Here is a 23083-nt window from a genome sequence, read left to right as displayed (position 1 = left end):
GGAGGCGCTAAAGACTGACGCAGCGTCAGATGGTTTAGGAAAGACTGGACTGGCAAGCCGCCATACTGTCAGAGGCCACAAGGAGGCAGTCACATACTGGGTAGCTGTGGGAGGCTCTCAGTGGCTGGATCCCACTAATCCCCACTCCTGGGATTACTCCAGAGGCATGCTGGGGGATTGATGGCAGCCTAACTTGGTCTAGCAGCAGGGATCTCTTCATGCTTCATTGGACGCTGCTGTAGACGGCCTCCCGTAATGAGCGAGTGTCCACCTGTCACACGAGGACAGTCTGCCTTTCTCATGGCACCTTTGTTCCATTGTTGCCGAGTCACTGGTAGCAACTGCACAGTCATGCGCCCTCTGCTGTCTGCTTGTGGTTCCTTCCCCGTTTAAGGGTCTTAATCTTACGGTGCGGCTGCCAATTCCCGGCACAAACGCACCCATGGGGAACGATGAGGTCACAGTGGTATGGATGAATGTTAAGGGATGTTGAGAATTTTTTATTTATTTTTTTTTGGTAAACTGATCATCCAGTTGCAAAAAAAATCATTAAGAATGTGGTTTGTTTGTGTGCGTCTGCCCATCTTCCATTCCTCCTGTCCATCCCAGCGTAAACGGAGATGTCCGGTTCTTTGAGCCAAGGATGTTGGACTCGGTGAACGTGCTGCAGACAGTGAAGGGGTTGACTGCCTTGGACATCCATCCACAGGCCAACCTCTTTGCCTGGTGAGTCATCCGGGGGAGGCCAGCATGCGCTGTCACACGGTGTTAGCATATTCCTGGGAACAGAGGTGTCCGAATGTTTCTCAGGCTCTGAGATCACTTTGTTGCTGAAGAGTTTTGGACAGAGTCCTGCCGGCTGCTCTGTGGTCATGTATGAGTGCTGTGGGATGGGAGTAGGGGTTCATTGCTGGGGGAACAAACTCGGCCCCATGAAGGCCTGGATGTCACTGGTGTTGACTGTCCCCTCCTGTCCCCAGTGGTTCCATGAACCAGTTCATCGCCGTGTACAGCTCCAATGGGGACGTCATCAGCAACATCAAGTACTACGATGGCTTCATGGGCCAGCGGATCGGGGCCATCAGCTGTCTAGCCTTCCATCCCTACTGGGTACCGAGTTTTTGCATCAAACTGGTTTTTCTGGGTGCCCGTCGGTTTGTGTGCCTGTCGCTGGTTAGCTGGCCGAATGTTTGTTCCTCTGTCCGTCTGTGACTGGTCCGCGTGTATTGGTAGCACCACCGGAGCATGATTGGATGAAATCACAGGTAATGAGACAGCCCTCCGCAGCCCAAGTCAGACTGCACCCGTGTCTGACTCCGCCCCATTCGACCCCACCCGTGTCTGACTCCGCCCCATTCGACCCCACCCGTGTCTGACTCCGCCCCATTAGACCCCACCCGTGTCTGACTCCGCCCCATTCGACCCCACCCGTGTCTGACTCCGCCCCATTCGGCCCCGCCCGTGTCTGACTCCGCCCATGTCTGACTCCGCCCATGTCTCCCCTTGCAGCCCCACCTGGCCGTCGGCAGCAATGACTACTACATGTCCATCTACTCAGCTGAGAAGAGGCTGAGATAACGTCAAGCAGCCCCCGGAACTACCGTGTAAATGACTTCTGATGTACATATGCAATTGTTACCTTGAATGTCTAGTGAAGGCTGCTGATGCTTATGTTATAATTATTATTATTGTTATTATTAATGTTATTATAATTATGGGCTATTTGATTGTAGACTTGGCTGTGCTGAGGAGTGTATATATTTAATTGCTTATATTGTTAATGGAGAGTTTAAGGTGGAGCCCGTTCGGCTGTGCCGGCCTGTGGCTGTCAGCGCTGGCACAGCTGGAGCATATGGGGGGGGGGGGACTGAACAGCAGCTTCCATCGCTGCCCCTCCCCCAAGGCCGGCCCTGCTGTTTCCTCAGTGTTTGGGTTCCAAGCCTTCTCAAGCCATCGTTGGAAGTGGAGCCCGATGGCTTCTTCGGTGGACCCACTGGGGCCGGGATGCCGGGGGCTAGAGCCTGCCTTCTGCTTTCTGCCCCCACCAAACACATGCCCCGGCCCACACCTGGCCATGGCCCGCCATCTGCTGTACCCCCTCACCCTAAACTTACACCCCCACCCTCTGCTGTGCCAAATGTGCTAATCTAGCCAGTGCTCCTTTCACCCACCTCCTTTAGTCTGTCTGCAGTGCACTGAATGTCTACCTTTCTGAGCCTTTATCCAGCCCTGCTTGCGCTGTAAAGCAATAAACAAGGTTTTGGTGTGTGGAGGCGGGTCTGGCGTCTGCCCTTATGGCCATTAAAGAGAGCTGCGGCATTTTAAACTGAACAAGGATGACCTTCCTCATCTGTCGTGATTCCGGAGTTAGCGTTGGCTCTGAGCTCCCTGCTACTGCCCTCGCCGTCCGAAATATTTGAAAGCTGGATGGTGTGTAGGAGGGGGACTCTGTTAACTTCTGGTTAAGCAGCTGAGCTGCTTTTGGCGCCCTCTGGGGGTCTGGAGGTGTCCTACACACCTTGTGCACCACTGCCTGCTATCTTCTTGCTCCCGACACAGTGACACACCTTAACCACGGACTCAAGACTGCAAATAACACCAAGATCTGAGCACTGGATGTGGGGCGACCACTGCACAGGCCTTCGTAGCGCCAGCTGGACCTTACAGCAGGCGTCTGCAGACCCCCAGCCTGCCGCCGTCTCCTACCAGGCCTTCTGCTACCTGGGAAGATGATGTGCATCACAGTACTTGTAGCATCACATGGGTATTAATTTATTTCAGTTACTTTTAAGCTAAGGTCTTGATTTTAAGTGCAGGAATTGATTTCATAGCAGAGCAGCGAGGTGAGGAAGTGCCCGGTTTTAGAGAGAGTGGCAGAGCGTAGACTGTCCAGCCTGGGCCCCCTGAAAACACTGGGTGCTGTCACCTTTCCTTGGGATCTTCTGACTCTGCATCTCCACAGGTCCCCGATCTTTCTGCTACCCGTCTGAGCATTACCTTTAAATTCATGAATTATAGTCTCCCTCGTTCAGTTTCTGCAACTGTAGACGCAAAACTGTACAGCAGAAACGAGACAGAAGGGGCTTTTTAAATACCTTAACCGTGGATTAACCACGCTGATCCTTTCAGCCAACTGAGGGTAAAATCCTTGCCTGGTTGTAATGGTGTTCTAGACTTGCTTACTCCAAGTGATACAGTGTTCCTGATGAATGTAGGAACATGTTTTTTTTTTTTTGTTTTGTTTTCATGATGTATGATTTCTGGTATGGCTTTTATTTTTAACCCTTTTCCGCCTTTGCAATTTTATGTTTTTAATACATCTGTCAATGGCATCCTCGGTCCATGGGGTAAATGGGCTGTGAAATGGTCAACGGGGTCCTTGTCTGTCCCATGGACGTGCTGCCTCTGGCCCGCTCTGCTCAGCTGTGCCCTTTGAGGAATTGGAGGATAACGCTAACCGCCGAAATGAACACTGAACATTAATGATAATGGACTGCACTATCAGTCTTGCCCACTTCCGCTCTCTGGTTCCCCCCAAGGGAAGGAGGTGTTATTGCAGCCGCACCTCTTCGGCAAACCGGCAGCCTACTCAGAAACGCATCTTTAACATCTCGCTCTGAGTTTTAATATTTTAGACAAAGACTTTAAAATAATAGAATGAAATGAAAACAATCAGGTGTTATCTGTGACTGTAGATTGCTTTGCCAACCATGGTTTATAAGACAGAATAAAGACATTGAAATAAACCAAATGCACAAAACCAAGTTTCTGCTTTTTAATCCTCTTCTCTACCTTGACAGACTTTTCGAAGCAACCATGTACATGCATTAGTTTTCTGTCCCTGTACTGTATATGACTAATGGAATTCTACCAAGAGGCTGCCACAGGATGTCAGTATGAATATGGCCAGCAGGGGGCAGTGATGCTCCCGTGGGAAGACTGCACAAAATATGTGGCAATGATCAAAGTAGATCTCATCACATTATAAAGAAAGTAAAAATGGTTTGGCTATGTAGGTGTATAATAATAAATTACAGTCCGCAGTATATAGCAGCATAATACCTGTCACTTCCATATTAGGGGGTTTGAATTCCCTGCTCTGTGTGTGTGAAAGAAATCGGCATGTTCCCCCTGGGTCACGCATGTTTTCTTCAGGTACTCTGCGGTTTCCTCCCACAGTCCAAAAAATATGTTGTTAACCTATTTGGCACCTCTAAATATCCTGTGGTGTTTGTGTATGTTGTGGGAGTAGAATCTGTGATGTTGCAAGGCATGCTGGGAATTGGTGTCAAGTGGAGGTAGCTGACTTGTCTGTAAGACAAAGTTGAGGTGTATGTGTGTGTGGCATAAAGCTTAAGACATATAACAAGCAAATGTTAAGAGGACGCGGTGTTTGCAGAGCTGTAAGTTTTATTTATAAAACAGAGGTTGACCAAAGAACTGTATGACAGTGTTTCCCAATCCAGTTCTCAGGGATCCACAGACAGTCTACATTTTTGCTCCCTCCCAGCTCCCGATAGTGCACTACTTTAAAGACCCCCTAAGCCAAATAATGTTTTTATTCATCATTTTTTCCCATCACTTTGTCCCCCCTGGACTGAGGACCAGTGATGACCATTTCAGGTCCAGAAGATACAGATCCAGACCAAATTGTTTTTTTATTTTATTTTTATCAACCAGTTGACCATAAAGAGTCACAGAGTAGCTACTCAACTGGTTGGTGAAAACAGTTGTAGGTTCTGGACCTGAAGTGCCCGACATTGCCAAGGATCCTGTTAGCAGATAATTTAAAACTATCCAGAAATTTCATGTACTCCCTTCTTAGGACCTGGACAGAGAGTAATTCAACCAATCTGTAGGGTTATTTGTAAACTGTAGACTATTGCTAAAAGCATTTGATAAAGGCTAGCAGTATCTTAGGTTACAGTGGCAATTGAAATTGGTGACCAAGAGATGTTTTTGTGATATACAAATTCAAAGTTATTCTGACATGAATAGAAGATACAGTAAAATCCAGTTATAATGGACTTCAAGGGACCTGGCAAAACAGTCTATCTCCCAAAGTCCATTATATCCAGAGTTGCTGTTTGCCCAGAACACAACTACAGGACACCATTTACTCATGCCACACCCCAGCAGACCCACTTGTGGTATAGATTATTATATTGTACATGTAGTAATACAACTTTACCTGACCAGATGCGTGACTATTAGTAATCCCGACTACGTACGTATCTGCGCTGTATATCACCGGCACGCCACGCGCCTTGTAGGCGGAGCCTGCATGTCCGTTATAGCCGAACAAAACTACAGCTAAAAGCAGCCCTGGGGACTGAATTGTTGGTCCGTTATAAGCGAAATTCCATTATATGCTAGTCCGCTATATCCGATGCTTTTTCTGCATGTTCTTAAAGGTGCACGGCTGGGACCAGCAAACCTCGTCAGTTATAGACGAGATTCCGTTATAAGCAAGTCCACTCTAACGGGATTTTACTGTATGTATTTTAATCATATTTCATCAGATATTTCATCAAAATTAGAGAACGATTTGTTATACTTGGCAATTTTTGGACCTAATCTGAAATATCTGGTAACCCAGTTCTATTTGGCAACGTTTGGCAGGCATTTTGCATGATGGTGGACCTCTCCAGGTTGACAAAACCCTGTATTGTCAGGCTGGTCAGATGAAGGCTGATGGGATGATTCTCTTAGCCACTGGATGAAAAGTTAGTTGTTCAAATATTGAAGCTATATAACACGGTTATTCAAATCGAGGTCTGAGCACTGCTGGTTTTCCAGCCTTCCTTTACCTGTGAGCCAAGTGTGAAGCCTCTGACCAATCAGAATCAGTAATTATTAACCTAACTACCTGGGAGAACTGAAAACAAGGCCTGGATTTGGAATCGAGGTTCAGATTTGAAGAACCCTGCTGTATAATAAAGGTAAGACATTCAAGTCCAGAAAAGGCTGCTTGCCCACACATGATGAGCATGCCAGTGAACAGGATGATACGGAGAACCTCGTGGGGGTTCGGTTCTGCAGCTGGAATTGCTCGCCATGTTAGTTCTAGCCAGGGCAAGGACTTGTCTTGAGAGGGTCCCGTCATCTGGGACAATGTGGACTGGAAGCCCACTGCAGGGTGAACGAGCCACTTAGCAAGGAGAATGATAAGGCTAGACTAGCCCTTTGCCGAGGAGCATGGTCTAAAGTTAATTTCAGTGATGGAAACAGGTTTAATTTAGTTGGTTCAGGTGGGAATCATTATTTGTGACATTGAATTAAAGAAAGACTCCACCAAAAGTGTGTGAAGAAGTCAGAAAAGTTGGGAGGGCTTAGTGTCATGGTGTGGGGTATGTTCTCTGCGGCAGGAGTCTGGCCTCTCGTACGGCTATGTGGTGAATGCTAATGAGCGTCAGAACCTCCCTCAGCAACACGCGGCTCCTTCCTTAGTAGCATCCGCCAGTCATTTTGATACAAGACAGTGCCCCTTACCACACTGCAAAAGGGGTGAAGCAGCTTCTCGAAGCTGAGGACATCACGATGATGACGTGGCCAGCCCAGAGTCCTGATCTGATCCCTACCAGGAATCTCTGGAAGGTAATTGGCGGCAAAATTATGGCAAACAAACCCACTACAGTTCCCAAAATGTGGAAGAAACTGGAAGATGCAAGGAAGAAAATGGTCAGAGCAGTGTGAGAAAGTGATGATGTCCTGCGGGCGCTGATGCGGCAGTCATTTAAAGCAAGGGCCTCTATGCTTCCTATTAATTTCTGAAAGTTATAATCATTTAAAAAGGTTGACAGAATTCATTTGTAGGCTTCTTGCAGAAAAAAAAAACTGTTCTCTAATTTTCATTGCATGCCTTTAAATTTCTTGCCTAAACTATTTATTTTGTGATGTGGCATAACTTTCACTGATGAAACAGGATTAAAATACATCTTTTCTATTCATGTTAGATATATTTGAATTCAGATAACTGTGACTTTGTATACCACAAAAACGTCTCGTTCTCTAATTTTGATCACCACAGTATACAGCTAGAAAAGCTGCATGGAAGTTTTGTAGATGTAGGAGAAGACATAGAAGTTAAAGGCATATCAAAGTCAATAAGCTTGTGATCCGAAAAATCAAACATAGATCTTCAATATTCACCGATAGGCATCCGAGAGGATAAAACAATATCCAGTATATGACCACAGCTGTGATTTGGTGCCTTGACCAAATGGGTTAAATTGAACGTCTCAATGTGAAATGAATCCTGAGCCATACCCTCCTGAGATCCCACCCATTCATGTCCATTGCAGTGGACATTTTGTTTTTGCATCTATCTTTTCACTGATATTAGGAAACGTATTTATTCCTGTTGTACACTAAAGAGGACATGCTGTGAAATTAAAAATCAAAATTGTAAGATGTCTTGTTTCCTCCAAAGACAAATAACCTACAATTGAAGGACACTTTTTTCCTTGGGTCTCAGGAGGATAGGGGTTTGAAGGGCAGCATGCATGAATGTTGAAATCACCCAGGGTCCACAGATTGTCAGCCATAAGACATGAAAAAAATCATGAATAAAAACAATGAACAATGGAGCAATGAACAATGGCCCATAACCTTCAATCACTGTACTTCAAATGGATTTAAACACATCAGTTTCTAATTTAAAACATTGAAAACGTTTTTCAAAAATACTGCAACTCCCCCACCTTGGCCAGACAGTGCTTAAGAAGTTATAAGCTGGGTGGTGAAGTTTCCAATAGGGCAGAAAAATCACCAGGACACAACCATGTCTCAATAACAAGCAGAAAGTTTAGGTTTTGTATCATTTAATACAAAAGTCTTACTTGCAAGAGACCTTCTGTTCAATAATGCTATTTGTGCCAGCTGTACTGCAGACTGGAAAAATCAATGCCCAGGTGGTGAGTATGCCATCTAGGTAACAAACTATTATCAGCAGTATCAATTGGCCCCTAAAGGGAAAGACATCGGTGGAGAGCATCAGCTCCAAAGAATGACGGGGAACCTACTATCCTCTACCGATTGGGGCTTTCGACGAAGCCACAGAAACCGCTTTCACCATAAGATGGGAATCCCCATAAGGAAGACGAGACACTATGCAAGTCTTACCAGAAATTATTTTAATAATGGGTCCAAAATGTAGTACTCCCTAGTGCGTACAATAGTAAATTTGTACATAATTTAGATGGTTTGTATATTACGTTAAAAGGTCTTGATAGAAAATGACAAAGCAATTTGCCATTCAAATTTTGCAGTACTGTACTGTTTGTTGAGAAATTGGTAATCGGTAAGACTTTATATATTGTCATTCAGGCTAGCAGATTGTTATGGATTGAGGTTAAGGGCCCCAAGTATTAATTTAACTTTCACGTTCAGAGTAGATCTTCTGTCTCTAACCCTTGTAAATGTGAAGGAATGACTGTATTTTCTCATAACATTTGATTTTCGTTTTAACGTTTGATTATTCTTCATTGGTTTCAACTGTTGTTTTCGATTTAACTGATCCCATTGAAAGCCATCAATCCACTTTATTGTTGTTTTACCTTGCTATCAAGCCTCCCATTAATTAACCTACAAAAAATACACATCAGCACTTGGAGGCCCACATTCAATACCGTAATGGCCCACTAGGGGGCAACGGTCCCCAGGTTGGGAAACCCTGGTCTAAGTGAGGCTTGTGTACTAAAGGCAGCTCTTTGGTTGTCTCGAAAAGCGCTACATAAATGCAACATTCATTCATTCAAGCAAAGAAACTTTTACATATGTGCAATGGATGTTAACGAAAAGCTGTGTGCATGATTATTATACGCATTTAGTACAAAATTATTAGAAGTAATTAGATGAATATTAGATTAAATGTTTAGAAGTATTTAAGAATTGGTATTGTAAAGGTGTGAAGGCCCCACCCCGAGCTCTCTGTCTATGTATTGTTGTATTGTCTGTATGGGGAGGGGAGGGGTCTTCATTCAAGCTGCAGAAGGAAAATCATGCTTGCTTACTCATAAAGAAGAAATTCTTGCACGTAATGGTCTCTGATTAATTTCGTTAAAGTGGTTGAGAGACAAAAGTTTTCTTCCAGTGTTCCCATCTTCTGCTCTATACTGCCAGAGTTAGGCTGCAGTCCCCCCCCCCCCCCCAAATTATTCAGGTAGATGGTGTCGCACTTTTGGATGCCTTGGTACCACGCTGGCAGCTGGTTCCCTCGGGGGTCTATTATCATTGCGGTGGGTCAGTCGAGCTCTCAGGCCTCACATGTGTGTGCCCCCCCATGTGCCCCCCCATGCCGGCCAAGCACACGGCACCCCTCATGCTCCCCAGACAAAGCAAATTCCAAAACAGCAACAGGGAGCTGAGGCTCACATATCCTCAGGAAACACAGTCACTTCCTGGCAAATCAAGTTAATCTGTTGGGCGGCTCCCACCCGACGCTCACCGACATTCCCCCAGCTTTCTGTTTGCTGGTCAGTCATCTCTACGCTGTCCTGTGATGTGGGAGACCCCCGGACCCCTGCTCAGGATGAAACCGAGACCTCTCCTCACCCTACTGATCCTCCACACCTGTAAGAGTGCCTTGTCCTCCGGCCCTCAAGTTCACGATGCCGTTTTCAAAATGCTTTAACTCGTCTCCTTCTTCAACCTCCTCCCTAGTCCTCCTGTCCACTCCTTGGGCTTTCCCCGAACCTCCAGGGCAAGGTGCTGAAAGGCAGGGAGGTGAGTGCATTTCATCCATCGAGTTTAGCTAGGTGACAGAGGTGCTTCAGAAAGTATGTGTTCTGTCGAATGCTTTTGTACCAGCGGTGGCCAATCGTATCCGCAAAGGGCCGGTGTGTATGCAGGTTTTTTGTGATAACCTGTAGGTCAGCTGTTCAAACCCAGGTGTGAGGACTCTTCTGCCAATCAGTCCTCTGATTAGTAATCTAATTAGGGAGTTGCAGTGAAAACCCGCATATACACCGGCCCTTTCTGGATAAGATTGCCCAGCCCTGTTTTATATGCTGGACACTGACACATTTCTCACTTTATGTTTCTGTATAATGCCATTATTTTGTTGCCATATATTTCTGGAAATGTCTTTTTATTATAAGGAATTGAAACGAGGAAAGGTTGGTTGATCTAAATCTGTTCAGCCTCAAGCAAAGGAGACTGAGGGGGGACATGATCCAGGTCTATAAGATTCTAACAGTTTTGGATGCTGTTCAACCGAATAGTTACTTCAGCATTAGTTCAAATACAAGAACTCGTGGCCATAGGTGGAAATTAGCAGGAGAACATTTCAAACCGGATTTAAGGAAGCACTTCTTTACGCAGCGTGTAGTCAGAGTATGGAATAGTCTTCCTGATAACGTAGTGCAAGCTGAATCATTGGGTTCCTTTAAATCAGAGCTAGATAAGATTTTAACAACTCTGAGCTATTAGTTAAGTTCTCCCCAAGCGAGCTCGATGGGCCGAATGGCCTCCTCTCGTTTGTATAGTTCTTATGTTCTTATGTTCTTAAAAAGACGGTGTATAAGACAATGAAAAGGGACTTACTTTGCTGTTTTCAGAACATGTTAGACACCCCATCAACTTGATGTAACTTGAGAATAAATGGTAAAAAATGATTTTTTTTTACCTTAATTTCCATAGTGAGAGAGCTTGTTCTCCTAAACGTTTTAGTGCTGGCTGCAGAGTGCCGTGGTGTGACGGCTTTGAGAGGAGGCCGCTCTGTGCTGCCACATGCATCTCCTATCTCTAAAGGGCCTTTTTCACCGAACGCGGCTGCTGCGCTTACTGCGACAATGAAAACTGCGTTGTTCCAAAAAGAAAGCAGTAGCTGTCATATTTTTAAGAAGAGCAGCAGTAAAAAAAACTGTGGCTACATGATATTAATGATACATAGTTGCTTTATAATATCTCTGTAGGAGAGGTGGGATGGATTATACATTTCAGGAAAATCTGAAACTGCCAGAACTATCTTCTCTGTTTTCTTCCGCGGATTTCTTATTGGCCACACCAGCAGTATGTCAGATGGCGGCACACAGAAGTTCTACAAGTTTGAACTTCAGGCCCAAGTTCACTGAGCCATGCGATGCGGAAAGCTGGGCAAGCTATAGAAATAATGGGTCCCTGCGTGCAGGAGAGCGTGCGCCTCATTCGGTGAGAAAGGGCCTTACGGGAGCCTGCCCCATGTCATGCTTTTGTCTGGACGAGGCAGAGATTCCACAGCACCGGTAATAATGTAAACGGAAGCGGACATGCTCATGTGTGTCGATGTAGCATAGTCTCACGTCGGGGGCTGGGGTCTCGCTCGCTGGCCCAGCTCATCCCGCCCTTGTGAGCATTTCCCAGCTTCAGCTCATTGTGTGATGGAATGCTGAGCAATACCAGGTGGAACAAAGTCCTAGAAAAGAGCCGGCCCGGTTCTGATGGGATGGCCTATTCTTTATTCCTGATCAAAAATTAAGGACTTTCTGTCCTCTGTTGTGTTCATTGCCTGTTCAATGAAGCTAAAATGATGACATCATTAGCTTTAATGCACTTCTTATCATGCGTCTCCTGAAGTTTGGTTTGCTTGATTTAGTTTCAGTAATTATTAGTGTTACTGTGTTGCTCTTCATGGAGTGCCTGTGATCTGTGTGGCTCTTCATGGAGTGCCTGTGATCTGTGTGGCTCTTCATGGAGTGTCTGTGATGTTCTTCAGTCATCTACATATCTCCAGTGACGATGACGCTGGAGCCCCGAAGCAGTGTGAAGAGGGGGGAGCGCGTTGCTGTCGTCTGTGAGGGTCGGGTCAGCTACTCGTCACAAGTTACTCGCAGTCACAAGGTCACCTTCTTTAAGGATGGTCAAGCCTTGGACACCAAGGAGACGCAAGATATCACAGTGTCGTATAATATAATGAGTGCCAGAGTTTCACACTCGGGGAGATACAAGTGTCGCGTTGAAGCAGAAGACAAGAACAGCGACAGTTCAGAGGTACTGCTAACTGTCACAGGTATGTGGTGCCTTGATCGTGTCCTCTTTGCTCTCGCCTGAGCTGTCGTACGCAGTGAAGGCCTGCACTGCCGCTGTCTGCTCCACCCCAGGGCTGCGCCGCATGCTGATGCTGTCCTGTGCTCCCAGGTCTGCAGACCCCTGAACTTAGCATCAGCGAAAGCCGCATTCCCGAGGACCGGGGGGTGACGGCCACCTGCCATGCCCGTGACGAGCTCGGCGCCTCCTTCACTTTCTACTTCTACGAGAACGGTGAAGAAATCAAATACTCTCCGAGTGATAAAAATGAGTTTAAAGTCCAGTTGAACTTCACGCCGGGAAGGAAGACCCTGCGGTGTCAGTATGCCGTGCGGCTGGCGGACAATATCGTGAAATCGGAAATGAGTGAGAACATCACCATAGATGTGGAAGGTGAGGTTACAATCATCCACATCTTTGTGGAAGCCCTGCAGTCCTGTTGTAGCCTGAGGAGGGCGCTGTAGTGCACTTTTTTTCATTTTGGCACATGTCTCTTAAACTGAATTGTACCATTAAGCTGCACCCCATAGACTTATCTGCTAATCTGCAAAGTTTACTTCATATATAGACAAAGTTTATTTCAGAAGCCATTTTAGAGGCTTAACAATGGCCAATAAGGATCAAACTTTAATGGTAGGTATCTCTGTATGAATTTTGTGTGTCTTTAACCTGCTGATAGTCATCCCCCCACCTGTTATGGTGCTTGGAGCCCCGCTAATCATGGATATAATAACCTTTTGTTTGTTTCTTCTTTGCCCGTAGCGCTGTCTATTAAAGCAGACATTTCAGTTTGGCCTAACAGAAATGTTGTTGAAGGAGACCATTTGGAGGTGAACTGTACTGTCAGTGGGAGCAACTCAAGTGTACATATGCGCCTATTGACGAACAAGTGGCATCAGGAAGGAAATAACACAGTCAGCAGAGGGCTGACTGCCAAACCCCAAGATTCTGGTCGTTATGAATGTATATTAACGACGGGAAACGTGAGGAAGACCGCTTCAGCCAATGTAAGTGTAACAGGTGAGGATGACATTTTTTTTAATGAATTTTTAAGGGGCCCTCGTACATTTCATGTGCACCCTCCAGTGCTAATTTCCATCCAGTATGTTTTTAATGAACAGCAATTGCACAGTGCCTGTGTGTTTCAAGTAAAGCAGTCAAAGAAAATGTTTATGGCTCTTTATCTTGGTAGAAGTGGTATATTTGCTCAGGAAAAAAAAACTATTTGACATTTTAACATATGCAAATTAACAGTAACACCATAAAAACTAATTGAGAGTTTCATCTGTTCTCATCAAGCTATTAATATGTTTCATTAAGTTATTAATATTTTGTTGGATGGCTAGACAAACTTTGGTTCCTAAACCTCGTCATAAGGGCACCTCAGCCGTTCTACGTATTCATTGAACTTCTCTACCAGCTCAATTAATTGACTTTATTTGTTACATAACTCAATGGGGTGTTGATTAGTCAAACAACGCGGGTTAGTGGTCGAGTCAAAAAATACATAGTGTATTGGACGGTTACTCCATGTACTGTGGTGATTTTAGAAGACATTTTGAAATGGTTAAGCTGACACACTTTGACAGGCATAATATCATAGTGAGATGAAGATCATTTAAAAATCATTTTCTTTGTCTGCATAAGATATTTGCACGGTACTGTATATATAATTTGTGATAGTGGTATAGTTACCCAATACTTAGCAGTTAAAACCAACACAGGGCTCTTACACACATTCTGAGGCATAAGCTTGTGTTAGGTAACTGTTTCTTTTTCTTCCCTGACAGAGCTGTTCTCAGAGCCAGTGATGACCATGAATCCGCCACTGGTGTTTGAGGGGATGCAGTTCAATTTCAGCTGCTCCAGCAAGACCATAATGACAAGTAGAATCAGCCACGGAGATGTAATGTACACGATATATAAAGACGGCCGGTCCTTCAAGGCCGATAGCATGATGACGGCAGCAAAATCCTTTGATGGCAATTACAGCTGCCTCGCTGAAGCCAGAGGAATTTCCAAAAGCAGCAGAGATTTCATATTCAAAGCAAAAGGTGTGACATGCTTATATTTGTCCTGCCTGACCAAAAAGGTTTCTTAAATGCATGTAAATATAACTGACGACCTTCTCCATCTCGTTCCCGTTCTCCTCATTTTTGTGTCAGAGCTGGTGTCGACCCCTAAGTTAGAGGTCTTGGATAAGGTGGTCTTGGGGAAGACAATACGAATTCGCTGCCGCTCTGAGCGGGGCTCCCTTCCCATCCTCTACACCCTGAAGCACGGCCAGCAGTGGGTGGCCAGTGAGACAGTGAGCCAACCCGTAGGCTATGCTGTCTTCAACACCACCATCAAGGATGAAGTGGATAATCTGGATTTCTCCTGCCACGCCCAAAATGACGGCCCTCAGGGAGAGAATTCGAAACAAAGCCACAGAGTCATAGGTGAGCTCCTCAGCTTCTTGCAACAGAGCAGCCACGGGAGCTGAGTGAGATCTTTTTGGTTTGTCTGTTAGCAACTCATTGGATTGAGTCTTCACCTGTGCTGGGCTTTGTTTGCAACAATCCACTTAATTAGAATGTATTGCTTATTTGATTGGAGTTGTTTTGCTGAACGTCTGTGCCCCTTACAATCAAAAAAAATCAGTCCACACAATCAGAGGAAACCTCCCCAGTCAATAAACTGATAAGTCCTCTTCTGCCTCCCAATAGTGCCCCCAAGAAAAGTCACAATTTCACTCCGGGACACCAGGGTGGTACACATTGAAAGTCACGAAATTGAGGAGGGGAACATCGAGGAAGGCGACACGCTGAAAATTTACTGCAGCGTCCAGAAGGGCAGCCCCCCCATCACTTTCTCGTGGTACCGGTATCAGCAGAAACAGGTGCTCTACACCAAGAAGGTCGACAACAAATTCGGCGTGTACATAGTGGAACGGGCTGGCAAAGAGCACGAGGGCGGTTACTACTGCAATGCTACGAACCAATCAGATATGGGTGAAGAAAGTCGCATCCTCATCATTCAGGGTGAGGTCTGCTTTGTGGCTCATTTCCATTCTCCTTTCCCTTTTCCCCTTTTCATCACTTAGCTGTGGGTCTCACTTTGCCGACTGTGACTATTTACAGCTGGGCAATGCGGCTCCTTCTTCAGCTCCATCGTTTGTATTGATCAGGATAAACGTTAGCCATAGATTCCGGGTGGGAGCGGGGTTTTGAGCTCCAGTTCTCCACCATGGGGCAGTGGGGTTGCCTTGAGTGACAGGGATTCTGACCGGCCATAGCTCACTAGCTTGAACATTCAGGAATTTGCCGTGTGAATCTGTCCTGAGAAGGGGACTTCCTCCCCCTGCCCTTGTAGCAAAGCAGTGCATGACAAATTCCCTTCTCTCTGATCCCACACAGTGAAGATGGCCAGTTGGAAGAAGGGCCTGATTGCCGTCCTCTGTCTCCTGGTCCTGGCTGGTATCATCGGTGTTGTCTGGTACAAGGTTAAGAGAGGTACAAAAGTGTCCGGTCCTGCAGCATCCCAAACCTCATGTTCCTAACCCCATATGAATCTTCTCCCATTTCCCCCCCCCTTTGTTATAGGGCAAAGGAGGATGGCCACGGACCTGTCAGTGTGAGTTGACTTGTACCTTTCTTCCTGTCACAGTGATTCAGTACAGCTGTTATGCGCACATGCCAACGTGTTAGCTACACCTCCCTTATTGTACTGTGTGTTCAGATAGCAAACAGGCACCGCCCCCCCATCCCCCAGGGACCAATAAGATCTCATTCCTCCCTGTTTGAAAATGCCTATGATGACTTTACTATCACCATTCCTCAGAAAGCCTTCGAGCGCTACACCAGATGACTGTGTCACCGTGAGTCTCCGAAATAACGCCGACGACGTTTATTATTCTAAAGGTAGGACCTCCCCCCCCCCAACCCTTGTCCGCTTCCTGCCTCATGCACCGGAATCCTCTCGCCCCCCTGTCCATTTTGTCTGTGTGCATGGGCATCGCCTGCACCCTGCGTCCAATTCGTGCCATCTAACACCACGGGCAGACGGGCATCCACACACGCTTACGACCCCTGCCGCTGTCACACCCCTCGGTGCCGCTACGTGTCACAGATGGAGGGCAGCAGTGTCACAGAGCACCACCAGCTCATCCCACCGGCTCTCGGGAGTAATACAGTTCCCCAGAGCATTGGGTGGCTAGCACACCTGCATTTGGCTAACCGCTAACTCCAGGTTTGCATGGTGTAGTGTGTTGTGGATGCCTGGTTTTACTGCATGTGTATCACAGGCAACACAACCCCCCCCCCCCCCCCCCCACCCTGAATCTTATTACAGACGCAGACGTGGAGGGGACAGCGACCATTGGGACGTGCGATAGTGCAGCATCTCTTCCTGCTAACGGCAGCAACCGGAGCAGCTACAGTAGCCCAGCGACAGTTTAGAGATGAGCCAGCCTGAAGTGGAAGCGTTTCTGTAACCAAAAAAAGACCTGCCCAGTCGCACTGGGACAGCAGAGGAAATGCCCACGAGGGATCGGGCACCATACATCCTGATGAAATGAGTAGAGAGGGGCAAACATGGACTACTCCTATTTTCAACTTTAATTGGCTCTTGTTATCATGTATCTAAATTAGACACAGTGGCTACACTTTCAAAAGCTGGTATATCTCCGAGACCCTGCTGTCCCCTCCCTGTCCCCCCCCCCCCCCCCCCCAAGCTCAAAATGTCTTCTTGGGAATTCCCTGTACGGTCCGTGTGTGTCACACACACACCACCTGCAGTGGGCTTTATTTGTTGTCTGTATTCATTCCCAGAAAGGCTGATAAAGAAACCCGTGGCCTTTTCATTGTGTCCTTTTCATTTCATGTCTGTCCATCTCCTCGCCTGTGTCTCCATGCCGACATTCCATGAGTCCATTTGCACGCACATCATGCTCTCTGTTCATGTTCTATAATATTTTGTTTGCATGGGAGAAATTTCCCTAAAATAAAAACGTATTTTTGGAACCTGCCTCCTTCCAATGTTTTTAGTTTGTTAAAGTATCGCATGGTCAAATTTTGACACTGTTAATCTTTGTAAATTGATTCTGAACAGTAAAATGATATTATGGCTTGTTTAGTATGAGTGCTTTCTGGAACAATGCTGTGCACTTAGAATTTCCTTCTGGTGCAAGTCAAGTGGCAGAAGGATGTGGGGATCAAGGGTTTCAATGGGTACAGCAGGTTGAGGAAATACAATAACCCAGCTGTGCGTGAATGTCTCTGTGCGTGAGTGTCTCTGTGCGTGAGTGTCTCTGTGTGAGTCCGCTGTACGTGAGTGCGTCTGTGAGTGAGTCCGTCTGTGCGTGAATGTCTCTGTGCATGAGTGTGTCTGCGCGCTATCTATGACTGCAATCAAAAAAATAAAATAGCCGAAAGTCTTGTATTGTTTGGTTTGTATGGTGGGGTAGGGGTTAAGGTCATGGTTAGGATTAGGATTATGCCCATAGAAATGAATGGATGGTTCCTATAAAGATAGCAATAGGAACTGTGTGTGTGTGTATGTGTGTGTGAAAAGGGATGTATATATGACATGTTGGGCACCAAATGTCCCTACCATGTGATAAAGACCTGTTATTTTGACATTGTGTTGACATTTTTCTGGACCCCACTAGGGAAAACCCATCGCCCCCTGCCTTAGGGACCCCTAACCACAGACCCCCTCTCCCTGTGTCTTTCAGTCGATACTGATGTAGCGGAGAGCAACATCTGGTGCAAGAGCAGCTCTGACTCAGGTAGGAATATGGCAGTAAGGGGCCTTTGCTGACAAGGCCCAAGAGGTTTCCTGCAGAAAACAGCAGCAGGAGATGCAGCAGCATCAATTAATCGCGTTTTACAGTGATTTACAGGTTCTCAGGTAAGGACAGGTTAATGCATAGGCTACCCTGGGCTTCAGCCTAGGGCCCTGGCAAAATCAGGGGCCCCGTCCCACCAAGAAAAATGGCCAATCAATCCACAGTGTGATATCCCCCCCCTTGCCCTGCAGATTTTACCTCCAGCACTCCCTCCGGCGTATTAGCAAATTTTACTAACAGCAACTATACTCTCCCTTCCCTCGACTGGCTCCTCAAGTGGCTGTATCAGCCTAGGGCCCCCAGAGAAGTTAATCCACACCCCTGGAACCTCTGTTCCATCGGTACACGTTATGCTGTTGTGTTTTCTGTAGGCTCTGAGCTGAGTGCAGAGGAGGACTCCAGCGACGTGGAGTATACTGAGGTCATGCACCCCCAGCCTGCAAACACAGCTCAAGGTGACTGAGCGCACAACCCGCCATACTTCCCCCATGAGCGTGCGCTCAGTACCGCATGGTCAGGGCTGGTCTCTGTGAGGAGGGGTGCGGACGATAGACTCACCGGATGCTGAGTGGGACTGTAATTGCTCAGTATTTATTCCTCTGTGAGACAGCGTCAATTCATCTCAGTCAGATGTCTTTGAAGACCCAAACTGGACTGTTTATAGAATTCATTACCAGATAAGTGGAATATCCATTTTGGCTCCCTTTTGGGAGTGGTCTATCTAAATTGCTTATAATTTGCCAGAGCTTGTTGAACAAGAAAATCACACTTTGAGAAACATCAATTTTTCCCAAATAAACAGGAAGGAATTCATTATCGTAATTAAGATGACCTTTGTAGACCCCGCCTATGTCCCCCTACAGCTGACCTTAATGTGTCTCTTGAAGTACTGTAACATAACAGTGACTTTGGTTTTTAATCATTGTGTAATATTAAAATGAATACTTTGTATATCACAGTACAGTGACGCAAAATTGTTTTTTTTTTGTGGCGCAGCTCTTTGTAGGAAAGGCACTGAAACTGTGTACAGCGAGCTCCAGAATTCCTGCCAAGGTGAACCAACCACCCCCCACACCACAGGGCACCACGGTTACTGCCAAACGGTCACCATTATGTAGAACACTGAGCGGGGACAGGCTTGCTGTGTATGAGTAACAGCGTCCACTCACGAGTAGAGAACCGGCAGGTGTCCGTTTCCTCTTCCTGTTTATGCCAAGGGAATGTTTTCCTCAGCTGTTCTTTTGTGTGAGTCTGTTCTGTTACTTTGTTAGAAAACGTCGATGTGTATCACCAGTAAAATGAGATCGCTTTGCGCTCCATTTGCATCTTACGCGGTGTGCAGACTTTGGAACTTCTTGGCACATTCTGTCCGTAACTTGTCGCTAATTGTTTTCACAGGTGCCGAATGCAGCATCGACGACGTAAGTAAAACAGCGTCTCTGACCTATAAGGGACCAGCCCGGGGGTGACTATTTGGGGATGCCGTCACATATATTTACAGTGATGACGCTGGTTTAGTTATCTTTCAAAGAATGCGGAACGTGTCACTGGGGGGGCCTGACTCTGTCCAGTGGGAAGTTGTTGTTCACAGTTTCCTGAATGAGTACAAAGGCACCAAAGCACCAGTTTCCTTCCCTTATCGAGCTGCACCATCTTAGCCGTGGGGTTACAACCAGCGGCATCCAAAACATCTCAGAGACGTCTTTATGGCTGACAGGAGGGATGGGGGGGCAGGGAGGGGAGGAAGCCAGCACAATTGAATCTGGCCATTGTGGAGCTGAGCTGGGACTGTGTGTATGCTGGACGTTGATGATATTAGGGCAGGAGGAAATATGGGAGGGAGCATTAGTGAAATAATACTCACATGTGTGTTTTTTTTGGCCTCTAAGGGCCACATTTCGTGGCCTGTTATTGGTTTACATGAGGCAGAACTGCAAACATAAAGCACTTTGAACTACCACTATATTTTAAAAATGTATAATTTTTTGTTGCATTTTGCTCATGATATTGCAGCATTAGAAATGCAGTGGTCTAGATCAAAGATGACTTATGTCAGAGTTTTTCGTACTGTGAGGGATGGGAGAAATGCAGCCTTGAAGTGCAAATTAGGTGCTGTATTGTGTGCAGTGAGTCACTGGCCATTGTGATCCACATCCACCTGATTATTTGGTTTGCCACTGGATTAAACCAGGCAATGATTGATGATCCAGTTCCTCCCTTTGTGAGTTTCAAAACCCCATTTTCCATCACTCCCTCCATCCACAATATGACTTTAATTCATACAGTAGTGCTAAATTTATATGTATATACTATATACCTGATTATATAAAACGTAATTATTCTTTAAAGGTAATGTAAAGGGGAAATGTAACTATGTCCAGACTACTGCTACATGCTTAGTATTTATATTACAGTTTTGATATTACTCTTAATCAGAGGTGGATAGTTCAGGTCCAAAAACTACAGAAGAGTACTGAATTGGTTGGTTGAAAAAAAATGTTGGTCTGGATTTTTACTTTCTGAACCTGAATTACCCACCTCTGTTCCTAATCACGTGTCGGCTGTATGGTCAGAGCTGAATATGAGTTCCCTGACCCGAATCTCCATGTGCTGTCTGTGTGCCGGTTTTGCGGACCCGAAGTGATATAACCTTGTCTGTCTTCACCCTAGGAGGGGGCAGTGGAGTACATCCACCTGAACCATGATGAAGCGCCGATCATGCAGTGATGGTGGCACCCCCACCCTGTCGTGCGAGAAACATCACTTGGCTCGGGGTGCAATTTGTTAAACCGCAACTACGGACTGTAATCGAGTACCTGCCCTTTACATAAACTTTTAGATCTCACCTGGAAGCATTTAGGAGATGGATCAGATGCAATAATACACACCATATTAATAGCCAGTAGATATGACTACAAAATGCAAGTACTCATTAGCATCTTACAGCTCTGCCACATACTGCTGCAAGTAGTACTCATTTCCCAGGTTTGCAAGTACTCTGAAAGCTGTGGGAGCAAACAGCAGGCAACTGTGTTCATGGGCCCCTAGGCTACATTTTCCATGGGCCCCTCTTCTGCCCCCCACTCCCCAAAAGGATCCAACAATTTACTATAAAACTATTACATTTTATAGTAATTATAAAATCATTTTCACTAAGTGAAGAAGAAGATGACCATGTATCAAAGGACAGCAGTCACATCAGAAGAACGACAAACCGGCAACCTTTCACGTCAGTCATATGCGGCAATCAGAAAGAGCGTAAGAGAGAGCCCACAGAATAGACCTATGTCAATAGTGGTGTCCTTAAAATATTACAATCTGATCCAGTGCATGTCAACAGCACACAAGACATATCTACCATAGATAGCATAGAACACAGATAACTTTACAGAGAGGGGCAGATTCCAAAAGAATATAAAACAAGTTCTTGCCATTAGAATGCTTTCCTTTGTGCATTTTTGATAAAGACAGACTCCATGTAACGGAAACATACTACGCATTCCAGAACATACAACCAAAACGAGCACCAAAAAAGAGATACATTTAGAATTGGTCTCCCCATTCAGTTTTAATCAATCACAAACTCGCAAAAAAATAACGACCAATAAAGGATCACTTGTTAAAAAATGACTGATAAAAACTAGATGGCCCCTGATCATTTGGGGCCCCTGCTCTTCAGCCTAGAGAAGCCTGTTCCTCAGTCTGCCCCTGACTGACATTAGCTGTCCCAACCACAAAGTGCAGTCAGATTCATAAACTGTAACCTGATGGTGATGACTTTCTTACAGCCAAGCGAGAGGGAAAAAAAGGATTTTAAATGAAAATTTTGATTAAATTTTGTGGAAACAAACTACGCATCGCCGTTTTATAAAGTGCCTGTTTTGGAAATGTATCAGTTCCACTTAGTACCACTTGAGGTCAGTGTGGATATAACTCAGAATAAACGTCGTGCTCTCAGACCGAGAAACTGTCGTCACCGTTAACCGGCTAAATGGTTTTATAACATTTTATGTAGAGTGTAACTTGGAAGGTAGTTATCACCTCTCCTACAGCTGCGGTATCGCATTTTACTGGATGACTCAGAGAACATCGTTCGGGCTGCAAGCACGCGGTGAGAAGGGAAGTATGAGAAAATGGAAACGCAAACAGAGACTTCCTTTCCAGCGCTGTGTGTGGATGATAACTGTCACTTCGCCCCTGGCAAACAGACCCAGATGTCCTAGAGGTCTGATTCTCAAGATGGAAATATCCGTATTTGAGCAGAGGATACAGCGGTAACGGGAAGAGTCTACCTGTGTGAACGGCGAAAAACTTCAATCAGTAACTAAAATAAAGGGTTTTCAATGTCATGATACATATTCATACACTTTGAAGTGTTAAATATTTTAAATAGCTTTTTTAAGAATAAACTTTGTGTCAATATGATGGATAGTCTGCAAGGGGCAGTGTTTTTGTTTTGTTTTTTTAAGGCTGCATATATATGAATATTTTTAATATGTTGATTTCATTTAGCCATTGAACTTATTTAGCCTGTTTTGCCATACAAATAGTGTTTCCCTTTCCTTCATATTAGTCGATTTGGGGTAATCCGTTTAGATTATTCAGCTTCAAACTCATTTGTATACGTTTACTTCATTTTGCATATTTTCTTATAAAACAACTTAACTGCCAAGAATTTACTCACCTAACCATTGTTGCCTTCTCCGTGTAGAAAGTTAGCGGGTCAGCCAGGACCTCTCGTTTGGCAATGCTGCCCCCTGCCTGTTTGAGTCTGAAAATGAAGTGATTTTTATTAACCATGCCTCGGTTACACAGTGCAGACTGACTGTCCTGTTTTCCGCATGTTTTTCCACATGAGTTTTGTTTACACTCTGTTCCAAATTATTATGCAAATGCCATTTTCAAATGTTTTCCCTAAACCGTCAGCTTGAATAAAGATTTATTTGTATTACAGTTGTCTTATGAATGGTTTTAAAAGCCAAACTACTGACAGTGACTATAGCTATTTTTAATATTTTATAGAAAAACCACAGATTGTTCCAAATTATGCAAAATGAAGTCTGGTAACAGTCAGTAGGTGAGAATGAGCATGAAACCAAAATTGTTTACATTTGTTATATAAAGAGGCCCTTTTACAAATATTAAACAGAATTTAAATAAAAAAGTACAGGCAAAGTTACATATTAATACCGGAAACCCTACTTTGATATGACTTTTATTCATTGAACTTGTAAGGCCATGTGTATT

At 45.3% G+C, this 23083-nt stretch overlaps 2 protein-coding genes across 12 annotated transcripts in view; both read left to right on the top strand.

The window, feature by feature from the left end:
- Positions 1–3764, top strand: part of rptor (regulatory associated protein of MTOR, complex 1) — a 108902-nt gene extending 105138 nt beyond the window's left edge. For 4 of the 7 annotated variants that reach the window (XM_072712241.1, XM_072712239.1, XM_072712235.1 and 1 more), the window contains 2 exons: positions 610–726; positions 981–1495. In XM_072712241.1, the coding sequence (XP_072568342.1) occupies positions 610–726; positions 981–1212 (349 nt within the window). In that variant the 3' untranslated portion in view covers positions 1213–1495. The other 3 variants (XM_072712242.1, XM_072712240.1, XM_072712237.1) reach the window with 1 other exon arrangement.
- Positions 3765–9426: 5662 nt separating this feature from the next.
- Positions 9427–22787, top strand: pecam1b (platelet and endothelial cell adhesion molecule 1b). Of its 5 annotated transcripts, XM_023790695.2 has the most exons (16): positions 9427–9575; positions 9664–9726; positions 11696–11989; positions 12118–12399; positions 12769–13026; positions 13797–14060; positions 14172–14447; positions 14715–15029; positions 15405–15500; positions 15591–15621; positions 15829–15908; positions 17723–17776; positions 18208–18291; positions 18833–18889; positions 19235–19257; positions 20507–22787. In XM_023790695.2, exons 1-16 carry the CDS (start codon positions 9503–9505, stop codon positions 20561–20563), a joined length of 2307 nt encoding a protein of 768 aa, XP_023646463.2. In that variant the 5' UTR covers positions 9427–9502; the 3' UTR covers positions 20564–22787. The 5 variants fall into 5 exon arrangements, 4 of the variants coding, with proteins under 4 accessions (XP_023646463.2, XP_023646467.2, XP_023646466.2 ...); XR_002835620.2 differs by lacking the exons at positions 18833–18889; positions 19235–19257; positions 20507–22787 and having other exon boundaries at positions 15833–15908; XM_023790699.2 differs by lacking the exons at positions 18208–18291; positions 18833–18889; positions 19235–19257; positions 20507–22787 and having other exon boundaries at positions 15833–15908; positions 17723–18071.
- The last annotated feature ends 296 nt before the right edge of the window (positions 22788–23083 follow it).

Source organism: Paramormyrops kingsleyae, chromosome 5 (genome assembly GCF_048594095.1).
Source record: "Paramormyrops kingsleyae isolate MSU_618 chromosome 5, PKINGS_0.4, whole genome shotgun sequence".
Classification (NCBI taxonomy): Eukaryota; Metazoa; Chordata; class Actinopteri; order Osteoglossiformes; family Mormyridae; genus Paramormyrops; species Paramormyrops kingsleyae.
The sequence above is the reverse complement of the archived record's forward strand: the minus strand, read 5'-3'. Positions and strand labels throughout refer to the sequence as shown.

Excerpts from the sequence above, each read along its gene's own strand:
- pecam1b (XM_023790695.2), top strand. The coding sequence starts at position 9,503 with ATGTGGGAGACCCCCGGACCCCTGCTCAGGATGAAACCGAGACCTCTC. Across the intron at positions 15,909-17,722 it reads CGACGTTTATTATTCTAAAG|TCGATACTGATGTAGCGGAG; the intron begins GTAGGACCTCCC and ends TGTGTCTTTCAG. Across the intron at positions 18,890-19,234 it reads GCTCCAGAATTCCTGCCAAG|GTGCCGAATGCAGCATCGAC; the intron begins GTGAACCAACCA and ends TTGTTTTCACAG.